The 11,969-nt window shown below is 47.9% G+C and overlaps 1 protein-coding gene across 2 annotated transcripts in view; it reads right to left on the bottom strand.

Moving 5' to 3' along the window:
* Positions 1-633: 633 nt before the first annotated feature.
* The window catches only part of Znf112 (zinc finger protein 112), a 13,340-nt gene continuing 2,004 nt past the window's right edge, over positions 634-11,969 (bottom strand). For both annotated transcript variants that reach the window (XM_021218841.2, XM_029531950.1), the window contains exons 2-5: positions 9,661-9,709; positions 6,232-6,358; positions 4,637-4,732; positions 634-3,940 (exon numbers count right to left, since the gene is read on the bottom strand). In XM_021218841.2, the coding sequence (XP_021074500.2) occupies positions 1,452-3,940; positions 4,637-4,732; positions 6,232-6,358; positions 9,661-9,675 (2,727 nt within the window). In that variant the 5' untranslated portion in view covers positions 9,676-9,709 and the 3' untranslated portion in view covers positions 634-1,451. The remainder of the gene's footprint in view (positions 3,941-4,636; positions 4,733-6,231; positions 6,359-9,660; positions 9,710-11,969) is intronic.

Genomic DNA, 11,969 nt, shown 5'->3' with positions numbered 1-11,969 from the left:
AAAAAAAAAAAGATATGCACCTGTCACTGCCTCCTGAATGCTGGGATTAAAGGTGTGCACCACCACTGCCTGGTTTTCATTACTCTCTTGTAGTCGTTATCTTAAGAATATCACTGTTATGGTCAGAATGGAAGTGCTTAGGGATTTTTTTCAAGTGTCCCTGATGTTCCTTTAATTTGGGGCCATTGCTGTGTATATATGCCACAGAAGAATTCTCTGTCCATGGGTTTCCCTTTTCTTAGGATAACTCCCCATTGTTTGTACCAGGGTCAGTCTAGTCTGAAGATCCAGCAATGGTCATCCTTTTTCGCCTCTTTGCTCTGTTTTGACTGAAGATCAGAGAGGCCTACTTAGGCACACACCATTGAGACAGCATTCTTACTTTGGTTGGGAGGGCGAGGGCAGGGCACTCGATTCTGCCATTTCATAAACAACCAAAAGACAAGAACTTGCATGAAGAGATCCATGTGAGAGAATTAAGAAAAAACAAAACAAAACAAAAAAAAAACCAGGAAGGCCAGAGCCTGACCCAGCCCAAGCCTTGCCCGCTCTTATTGTTGCATTTGTACAAATACTGTGACTAGTCCAAATAGTTCTGAACTTTCTGTTACTCAAAACTCAGAGCACCCTGGCTGATGAAACCACCACGAGCTCACACAGTACTCCCTTGCAAGTGGTGGCTGACGAGAGATGCATGAGCAAGAGGAGAGATGTCAGCAACTAAAAGCATCCGCTGATCTTGCAGAGGACCAGAGCAGTACACCCTAGAGAAGAAGGAATTGTGCACCTGTCTGCTTAGGACAAGACAAGGGGATGCTAACTAACCAAACTGTGGTTATTGCAGATGAAAATATTCCTGAAGGTCCTATATTTCAAATGGAACTCATTTATTTGCACTGATATAAGATATCTTGCATATCTTGATCTCTCCTAATCCATTTTGAAATAAATTTAAGTTTCAAATGTTGTTTCTTTGCATATTTTTACTCATAGAGCAAAGATACTTTAAGTTATAAAGGAGCAGCATGGATCCATTTTATGTATTTATTTTTCAGTGAGTGTTTTGCCTGCACATATATCTGGGCACCAGGAAGTTGTCAGACAGCTGCCATGTGGTGGTCCTCTTCAAAAGCAGCCAGCGTTTGTCACTGCTGAGCCATCTCTCCAGTCACACTCCAGCAGCCTTGGCGGCGGGCACATTCCTCTATCACCAAGCTTACATTCTAGCGGACATAGATATCATTCTTTTGTTAATCCCCATTGAACTGTGTGGAGTTGGGAAGTTCTTGGTTCTCCGCCATAGCTTGTTGAGGTTTTAAAAATCTCAGTAGAGCCGTTTCATTAGAGCTCTCTGCTGTGACTGTTCCCAACCACTGTCAGTGCTCATGGTGGGTCCAATGCTCATGGTGGGTCCAAATAGTACATCTCCATTAAAAAAGCAGAACAGCATTTTACAGGCCTTCATTTCTGCATAGGTTCTTAGGGGAATAACTGCTCCCACACTCTCTACTCCTATAGAATCTATCACTGCTATGGGCCCTTTGATGGATCAGAAGGCCTGAGCTCCAACGGAAACCCTTACCACATGCGTCACATGTGTAGGGTTTCTCTCCTGTGTGTATGCGCTGATGAGCTTGGAGATTCGATCTCTGACTGAAGCCCTTCCCACACACCTCACATTTGTATGGCTTCTCCCCAGTGTGGACTCGGTGATGGGCTTGGAGGCTGGAATAGCCACTGAAGCCCTTACCGCACTGGTCACATTTGTAGGGTCTTCCTTCTGCATGGATCCTCTGATGTGCCTGGAGGCGGGAACTCTCACTGAATCCTTTTGTGCAGGTCTCACATTTGAATGGTTTTCCCCCTGTGTGGACCCTCCGGTGTGCTTCGAGGCGTGAACCCTGATTGAAGCCCTTCCCACATGCCTCACATTTGTATGGTTTTACTCGAGTGTGGACTCTCTGGTGACCTTGTAGATATGCTCTTTGACTGAAGCCCTTCCCACACACCTCACATATATATGGTCTCTCTCCAGAGTGGACACTCTGATGACTTTGAAGGTAGGATTTCTGACTGAAGTTCTTGCCACACTCATGACACTGGTAAGGTTTCTCTCCTGTGTGGACTCTCTTGTGGGCCAGGAGAGTTGAGGCCTTACTAAAGCCTTTGTCACACTCTCTACATTTATAGGGTTTCTCTCCAGTGTGAACCCGCTGATGGATTTGAAGGTTAAAGCTCCAGCTAAAGCCCTTCCCACACTCTTCACACTTGTATGGTTTCTCTCCAGTGTGAACTCTCTGGTGGCCTTGCAGGTGTGAACTCCGGCTGAACCCCTTCCCACACTCCTTACACTTGTACGGTTTCTCTCCGGTGTGAACTCTCTGGTGACCTTGCAGGTATGCACTCCGGCTGAAGCCCTTCCCACATTCCTCACACTTGTATGGCTTCTCTCCGGTGTGAACTCTCTGGTGGGCTTGAAGGTATGCACTCCGGCTGAAGCCCTTTCCACACTCCTCACACTTGTATGGCTTCTCTCCTGTGTGGATTCTGTGATGAATGCTAAGAACTGATCTGTGACTGAAGCCCTTCCCACAGACATTACATTTGTGCAGTTTCTGTTTCTGACGATCCTTGGGGGTAGAACTCCAGTTACAGCTACTTCCGCCCTCTCTATGAAAAGGCTTTTCTCGAATGTGGAGTTTCTGATGCCTTTGAAGGCACAAAGTCTGACTGAAGCCTGTATGGCACAAATGATTGTGCGGTTGTCCCCTGGCATGCACTCCTGGAAAGTCCTGAAAATATGGGGGCAAACTGAAGTGGTTACCACAATCAGGGTTACAGAGAGTCTCCTCCACATGGACTCTGTGTAGAATGTTCAGATTTGAGCAGTGTGTGAAACTTTTTCTACACTCCACACCTTGACATAGCTTCTCTTCAGCACCGATTTTCCGACTAACTTGAAGACATGAACTCTGATTAAAAACATACCCATTCTCCTCATAATTATTGGGCTCTTCCCTAGGATGGGCCCCAAAAGTACTATTGCGGTGGACAGGACTACCAACAGCTTGCTCTGGGATGCTGCATGTCTGGGAGGTGCTGTCTGGGTGGGCACACCCACAAGTTTTAAGAGGGGAACCATGGTGGACATTCCCACTGCACTTGCATGGCGCTTGCTCCGTACACGCTCTCGGAGAAGACTGCAGAGGTGGGCTCCCAGCAGTACCTTCATCTCCTGCCTCAAGACCTGGATGAGCGTGAAGGGCTGACCTATCACCACAGCCCTCTCCACACAGACTCTGTGTACACGGCTTCCCTCTTGAGTGGCAATGCTGATGTGTGTGAGAGCTGTGGCCATTGTCGTCATGGCCCCAGGCTTCTCTGCACTTGGTATGTGGGCAGGGCTCTGGCCCTAATTTAATAAAGTCCTGATTAAGTAACGATACCTTCACCGTCTTTCCTCTGTGGTCATGGAAACCATAGCTTTTTCCTTTGCCATGTAGCTCCTCACTGTCACTGTGGTAGGAGGACCAGCCGACGCTGCCACACCTACAGAAGTGATTTCTTATGGATGTCTGCTGACCTTTCCACTGGCACGACACGCATGGCCTGCCGAGATGTGGTTCCCCCTGAGATGGCTGGGATCTCAGAGAAGGAAACTCTTGATTTTTCATAGAAGCGGAGTCTTCGCGTGCAGGAGGCAGTCCGTAACTCCCGTCTTCAGGAATCCGCATGGGCATTCCTGCCCACCCCAGGCGAAGAGATGCTTCTTGGCCCTGAGATTCACCGTTACTCCCTTGGCATCTTTTGAGGAACTCTTGACCCCTGGGTAATGTGCCTGGACCCCACGGCCAGGTCTGACAGGAGGGGAGCTCCTTGGGACAAAGGGAGTTTACTTCCACGTCTTCAGCGTTCTCCACAGCATGTCCACTCCTTCTTCCTATGAGGAGGAAGAGAATCCAGACAAATGCACCAGTGAGCACCTAACTGCGAGCCTGCCGCATCTCAGGTACCTTAAGTTCTGAGTTTTCTAATAAAATCTGGATATCAAATATGGCCCCATTCAAAAGATCTAGTAAACTTTACGCATGTCACTGTGGCTTTACCATGGGTTGCTGGGTAATCCAGTGGACAAAAGAGAAGGATATTCCCAAAGTCTTTTGTCTTCTGGGTGTGTGCATGTGTGTGTGTGCATATGTGTATGTGTGCATGTGTGTCTGTATGTGTGTGTGCATGTATACATGTGCATGAGTATGTGTATATGTGTTCATGTGTGTGTGTGAATGTGTGTGCATGTGCATGTGTGTAGTGCATGCATGTGTGTGTGTGTTTGTGAAAGCATGTGTGTATGCCTGTGTGTGTGTACTCAAGCCATGGCATGTCAGTGGAGGTCAGAGGACAACTTGGGGGAGTCAGTTCGCTCCTTCCTTCCACCACATGGGCTCTAGGAAAGTAACATGGGTCCTCAGGCTTGGTGCTAAGCACCTTTACTCCAGAGCCATCTGACCAGCCTGCTTAATTTAAACACTTTAAAATTCAGTATACCATTTATGAAACGGGGAGCAGGGGAGCTGGCATATCCTGCTCCATGTTCTGGAAAGCACCTCACCTACTTTCCCCAATGCACCATTCTCACCTGAGAGCCCACCTGCATGGGCTTCTGCCTCCACCAGCCAAAGCTGCTCTTCATTCTCCAGCTGGGCTATCAGACCCGGTTTGAAGGGCTGATGTGCTATGTAAAAAAAAAACAAACAACAACAAAAAAAAAACAAGAGTTTGATGATGTCCTCCTTGTCAAAATTAAAAAAAAAACCCACAACCCTAGGTATGGAGGTATATGTCTGTCATATCAGCATTTGGGAGGGAAAGGAAGGCAGATCAGAGGTTCAAAGTCATCATCAGCTATACAGTAAGTCTGAGACAGTCTAGCCTGGGCAATATGAGACCCTGACTCAAAGAAACAAAAACAAATAAAAAGAAAAAAATAAAGGAAGGAAGAAAAGGACTCCGGAGCTAGAGAGATGGCTCAGCAATTAAAAGCACTGGCTACGCTTCCAGAGGAGTCAGGGTTTGATTCCCAGAACTACATGGTGGTTCACAACTACCTGTAACTCCAGTTCTAGGAAATCTGATGCCCCTCTGGCTTCTGTGGGCACCTGCATTCACATGGCATACATGCAAGTCTACACACACACACACACACACACACACACACACACACACACACACACTGTTTGTGTGTGGTGGTTTGAATATGCTTGGCCCAGGGAATGGCACTGTTAGGAGGTATGGCCTTGGAGTAGGTGTGGCCTTGTTGGAGGAAGTGTGTCACTGTGGAGGTGGGCTTGGAGAGCTTCTCCCTAGCTGCCTGAAGATGCCAGTCTTCTTGATGCCTTCAGATCAAGATATAGAACTTTCAGCTCCTCCTGCACCATGCCTGCCTGGATGATACCAGACTGAACCTCTAAACCTGTAATCCAGACCCAATTAAATGTTTTCCCTTACAAGAGTTGCCTTGGTCATGGTGTCTGTTCACAGCAGTAAAACCCTAACTACAACACACACTAGAAATATTTTTAAAACAACTCCTAGAGGCTTGCCCTCTATGCAAATCTTCACTGCTAAATGCCCTATAAAACAAAGCAAGCTGGGCAACATGCTGAATGGGTTTCCATAAACCAATGCTGAAGGGCCTAGTGTGCCCACTACCCTAGTTTGCTTCCTGTTGCCATAATAAACACGATGACTACTTGGGGAGGAAAGGGTTTATTTCATCTTCCAGCTTATAGACCATCATGAAGGGAAGCCAGGGCAGGGACTCATGGCAGGAACCTGGAGGCAGGGACTGATACAGAGGCCATGGAGAGGTGCTGCTCAATGGCTTGGTCGTCATGACTTGCTCAGCTTGCCTCCTTATGCCACTCACAGGGGTAGCTCTGGGGTGGCACTGCCCAGTGGGCTGGGTCCTTTCATAGCAGTAACTAATGAAGGAAATGCCACCCAGGCTTGCCTACAGGCCAGCCATTCTGATGGATGCATTTTCTCAAGTGAGGTTTCTCCTCCCACACAACTGTAGCTTGTGTCAAGCTGGCAAAAAATAAACAGGACTCCCATACACAGCTCAAAAGACAGAAGTTCGCCGGGAAGGAGCCAGGAGAACCTTCTGTGCTTCCAGCCAGACACCCAAGCACAGAGAATAACTTCAGGTGCTCCCAAGCTCCCAGGTCTCACCCACTGAGAGCAGCATCCTGAAGTTCTCCAGCATCACCTCTCGGTACAGCTTCCACTGGGCAGCGTCCAGCAGCCCCAGCTCCTCCTTGCTGAAGACCACGGCCACATCCCTGAAGGTCACCATCTCCTGTGACAGCAAGCACAGGAAGGCTGTGACTACAGATGTGGTGCTGGGGAGATGAGAAGGGAGAAGTCGTGGGGGACTCTGAGCCTCTTGGGTTGAATTTCTTGCTTCTGTCTGCCCTCTACTTGGCTAGATCCACCCACCATAAGGGCCAAGCAGCAAAGGAAATCTGTGTGCATGCGAGTGTGTGTGTGTGTGTGTGTGTGTGTGTGTGTGCGTGCGCGCGCGCGTGTGTGCATTGCATGTGTGTGGATGCACATTCAAGTGTGGATGGTGTATTGTGATGGTTTGTATATGCTTGGCCCAGGGAGTGGCACTATTTGAAGATGTGTCCCTGTTAGAGTAGGTGTGTCACTGTGGGCATGGGCTTTAAAACCCTCATTCTAGCTGCCTGGAAGCCAGTACTCTCCTAGCAGCCTTCAGATGAAGATGTAGAACTCACAGCTCCTCCAGCACCATGCCTGCCTGGATGCTGCTATGCTCCTGCCTTGATGACAATGGACTGAACCTCTGAACCTATAAGCCAGCCCCAATAAAATGTTGTCCGTATAAGAGTTGCCTGAGTCATGATGTCTGTTCACAGCAGTAAAACCCTAACTAAGACATGCATGCATGTGGATGTACACACTTCTGTGAGGGTCCATGTGCACAAGTGTCTGGAGGCCAGAAGCTGACACCACTGTCTGTCTCTATTCTCTGCATCTTACAAAAGAATTATGACTACCATTTTGTACACATACATAGGTATGTTTCCTGGAAGTGCATGGCATGGCCTGTAAGTGGAGGTCTTTGGGGAGCTGGTTCCAGCCCTCAGGCTCGCAGAAGAACTGAGCAGTGTGCAGTCTCTCTTGCTGTTACTGCCGTACTGTGTACTCAGGCCAGCTTGCCTGCTGGATTCCTGCTGGTTCTCCTGTACCCTCCTACCATCTCACCACAGGAATGCTGGGGGTACAGATAGACACCACCACATCTGGCTTTGTACACAGATCCCAAGGGTTGAACTGGCAAATGTTTTTAATCTGCTGAATGAACCCTCTCCCCTCCCTCTCCTCCCATAAGACAGTATATTCTCACTGAACCTGGAGCTCACTGATTAAATCACTTTAGTAGTACATATTCTTTCTCTCTATGTTTACTATTTCTCTTTTTTCCATGTCACTATTTATTGATTTGTGTGTGGCAGGGAGCTCATGCATCCCATGGTGCACTTGTGGAGGACAGAGGACAACTTGGGGAGTCAGTTTCTCTCCTATGATGTGTGTCCCATAGATTAAACTCAGTCATCAGCCTTGGCGACAAGCTCCTTTACCGGCTGAGCCATCTCACTGGCCCTTGCTCACCATGACTATTTCTTCTTTGGCAGTACCTACCCGCTGGTCAGACATGACGGTTCTCACTTCCTTTTATGCTATAAACATTTGCACTGGTTTGCTCTAAGGAAATCTAAATGTTTATACTACAGGTCTATTTAAACCTGCACCAGCTCTGCAGGAGTTTCTGAGCATCTTGCTCTTGGCTATAGAGGGAGAACTCTGCTCCTGCCCTGCTCTCCTCTGCTGCTCCTCTCCTCTGCTCTCCTTTCTTCTCTGCCCTGCTCTCCTCTCTTCTCCTCTGCTTTGTCTTCTTTCACTCAGCCTTTCCACACAAACAAGCCTGTCTCTCTTGACCCAGAAAGCAAGGCCCTCAGAGCTGCCTGAACACTCATCCTCCACATGAGAATGGAACAGTGTGAACACTCATCCTCCATGTGAACATGGAACAGTGTGAACACTCATCCTCCTGTGTGAACAGGAATCACTCGTCTCATGGAAAAGTGTGAAGGATCCTGGCCTCACTCCGTTGTTCAGACCTGTGAAGGTAATGGATGGAGAGTAACCATGCCCTGAAGTGCTAAGAACTTTTACATTCAATTAGCTCGAGGCATAAATGGTGAACATGTGCACACACATGTGCATACATGCACACATGCACATACATGCACTTATGGATACTCCGGAGTGCCAGAGAGTATAATCAAAGAACCTAGGGGCTCAGTGGTTAAGAGCACTGCTTATTCTTGCAGAGAACGAAGATTTGTTTCCTAGCATCCACACAGTGGCTCAGAACCACCTGTAACTCTAGCTCCAGGGGATCTGATGCCCTTTCTGGCCTCTATGGATACCAGGCACAAATGTGCTGCACATGCAGACAGGACACTCATATACATAAAATAAAAATACATAATCCTTAAAATAAAGTAAAATCAAAGGACAATACAGTATCTTAGCTCTCACTTAAGGGATATAGATGCACTGGTACATATGCATGTGTGTATGTATGCATGTATGTATGATGTATGTATGCATGCATATTCAGACACACAGCTTTGAGTCTTTAGAAGGTTATGCACAAGTGATAGTCTCTCAGACTGCCTTTAATCATTTCATTCTCATTACTGTGTAGTGTTAGGGATGGATGCTGGGGTTTTGCCAAATGCCAGGCAAGTGCTACACCCTGGCCTACATGGCCAACCCCAAAGCTGTTTTTTGAGTCAGGGTTCTCCATAGGTGGCAACATCGAACCGTGGGATGCCTCCGAAATTAGTAAGTGTATGGGTGGGGAATAGTTTAATACAGTGGGTGGGGCCATCGCAGTTCACTGACAGCATCAGAAGATTTTAAACACACACAGTTTTAACTGGAAATGATGTCCAATTCCATGCAGTACCACAGCACATGTCGCCAGGAATGTGGCTTTAAATGTCCCTGTTGGGGGGACTGTAAGCAACATAGTGATGCGTGTGGTTTTTAAACTTTTCTCTTTTACATTATTTACAAAATTAAAATGATGTGTTTGTCTTCACAGCACTCAGGCATATGAGGCAGATGATGGGGCTAGCCCAGGCTGCATGGTAAGATCCTAGTTCAAAAAGAAAAAAAAAAGGAAAAGAAAGGAAGGAAGGAAGGGAGGGAGGAAGATTAACTTAATCCCCCATACAGGGAGCGACTCAAACTGAACAGAAAAGAGCTGAGAAGGCCGCTGGGCAGGTAAAGGCCCTAAGCCTGACCACCTGCATTCAATCCCAGAACCAACATGGAGAAGCCAGGGACTAGACTCCCGGAAATTGTCCTCTAGCTTCAACAGGCACACTGTGTGGCATGAGTGCTCATGAATAAAAAAAAAATATGTTTTAAAATAAACAAAAGAAGAATTTTCTTCGCACCTAATACATACACGGCCCAGTACCTGCTGCCATTCCTCACTGGGGAACAGTGTGCCCACTTTGAGACATGAGGAAAAAACGGCAGAAATGAAAATCAACTCACCTGCAATTCGATCATTTTCTCCTCCCTTTTTCTAGGAAATGATGGAGACCTGGGAAGGCAGGGCAGAGTGATAGACGCCATAAGAGAGGGAAAATACAACTTTGTCCAGGTGAGATTAAGATGCCTCTCCCCTCTGCATGCAGCCATATGCACACGCTGCACAGTGGGGCATGCGCGCACATTCTAGCCACCCCAGGATGCCCGGACATGCGCACCACATTCTAGGCGACCCAGGATGTCCCGCCATAGGTTATAAGCAGGACCAGCCTTCCCAGCTGCCCTTAGTACATGCTGGCCATCTCCCAGCGAGTTCACTCTTGTCCTGGGAAATGTGGTGAAGGAGGGTGGAGAAATATATTGCTTCCAAGTAGCAGCAATGGACAAAATGCCTGTGTTCAGAACCTGGTGCTGGGCTGTGATGGCTCAGCAGGTAAGGGTGCTCACTGCCAAGTCTGACGACCTGAGTCTAACCCCAAGACCCATGTGGAAGGATAGAACCGGCTCCTAGAGGTTGTCCCCTGATTGTGCTTATGTACACATACACACTGCTAGACAGGGCCTAGAGCCGCACAGGGAGTTTGTGCTTATCCCATGCCACCACCAGGGCGGGTGTGGAGCTGCACAGAAGTGCTGCTTCAGGGGTAGGAAAGCAGAGTCTGAGATGTGGGAAAGCAGGAGCTGGTTGGGGGATCCCCAGGCTTGTTATGAGATCAGGGCCGTGGGGTTCTCAGACTCTAGCATCTAGTCCAGGGCAGAGGGAAAGGGGAGCTCTGGCTTGTTCCAGTGGTGATTGTCCTTAGCTTGGCAGAGGCAGGCTTGGTGGCAGCTGTGGCTGGGAGCTACTGGAGAATTAAGCTGTTCCGGCTCTGTAGTAGAATGCCTTCTCCGTGGCTCCCCATGATTCTAAACCGTTTATTGGCTGTTCATGGCAGAAAATGGATGCATAATATACCACACCCACTTCTCAGGATAGAACTGAGATTAAATACCTTTTGTAGGTAGGAATGTCTGGGAAATGACGCTTACCGGCTAAGCCATCCAGGCCTCTAGGTACCACATAAGCATGGAGAACTCTGACCATAGGACACATTCTTGTATGTGAGGAGCATGGTGCAAAACTAAGTGGCTGGGGGTGGGGCAGCTCAGTGGTTAGGTCTTGCTGCCCAAGCATAAGTACCTGAACTTAATCCTTAGCATCCCTGTGGAAAGAATCCCCTGACTGTGTGCCTCTGGGAGGTGCAGGCAGAGGACCGCTGGGGCTTAGCATCCCTGTGGAAAGAATCCCCTGACTGTGTGCCTCTGGGAGGTGCAGGCAGAGGACTGCTGGGGCTTGCTGGACACTAGCCTTGCTTCAAGCTCAGTGAGAGACTGTCTCAAGAGAATTAAGCAGTGATAGAGAAAGACATCTGGTGTCCTCCTTCTGCTCCTGTCTCTGCACTTACATGGGCTCTTGCCCCCAAAATACATATGCATGCACTACACAGATATGCACACAAAATACAGAGTCTGATTTGGAAGGAGAAACCAGGGCATGTGCACGAAGTGTTAGAGATAGTGTATAATAAACATCAAACATGTGTTAGCAATTGATAAAACCATGCTTGTCACCACTCAACAGTGCACACACCAGCCTTTATTTGTCTCTTAACAGTGTATTTATTTAGGTTAGTCATTACAAGTCCATACACATCACCTTTTCTACTTTCTAAAAAGGCTACATTCTCTAGCATCCCACCAAAACTGCCCAGGGACAGGGACAGGGACAAGAGGGGGGCTTCAGTCACACCCATTTTCAAAGAAGTTGAATATATTTGAGTCGAAGGTCCCTGTTGAAGGGCACGCCCAGGATAAACTGGTGATGCTAATTTCTCTCTGCCCATCCCTGCTCCAGGCAAGAGGCATGATGGGAACTCTATACAGTTCCTGTGCCCTAAAATGTGCAGCTTGGATGGGAGACAGGTCTGAGATCAGCATCAGAGACACCAGCAAACTTGGCCCAGCTCACACAATGAACCGGAAGAGGATGCAAAGTTCCTTGGCAGTTTCTTGATGGACTGTTCTAGAAGTGTGACTGGGATCCAGGGGGTCAGCAGCATTGCTACGGCCATGGTATATGCACTGTTTTCAGGGTACTGTTGCATTGTTCACTGAGAACAGTGCTGAGATTCCCCTGGCCTGTTGTCCTTCATGTGATGTTCTGTGATTATGCTTTTGGGATCGTCATGACTAGCAGGCAAACTGTGCACTGGCAGCCATAGGTGACAAGAGTCTTGAAGTCTCCTGTGTCTTTTTTGTTGTTGTTGTTTTTG

Source organism: Mus pahari, chromosome 19, assembly GCF_900095145.1.
Source record: "Mus pahari chromosome 19, PAHARI_EIJ_v1.1, whole genome shotgun sequence".
Classification (NCBI taxonomy): Eukaryota; Metazoa; Chordata; class Mammalia; order Rodentia; family Muridae; genus Mus; species Mus pahari.
The sequence above is the reverse complement of the archived record's forward strand: the minus strand, read 5'-3'. Positions and strand labels throughout refer to the sequence as shown.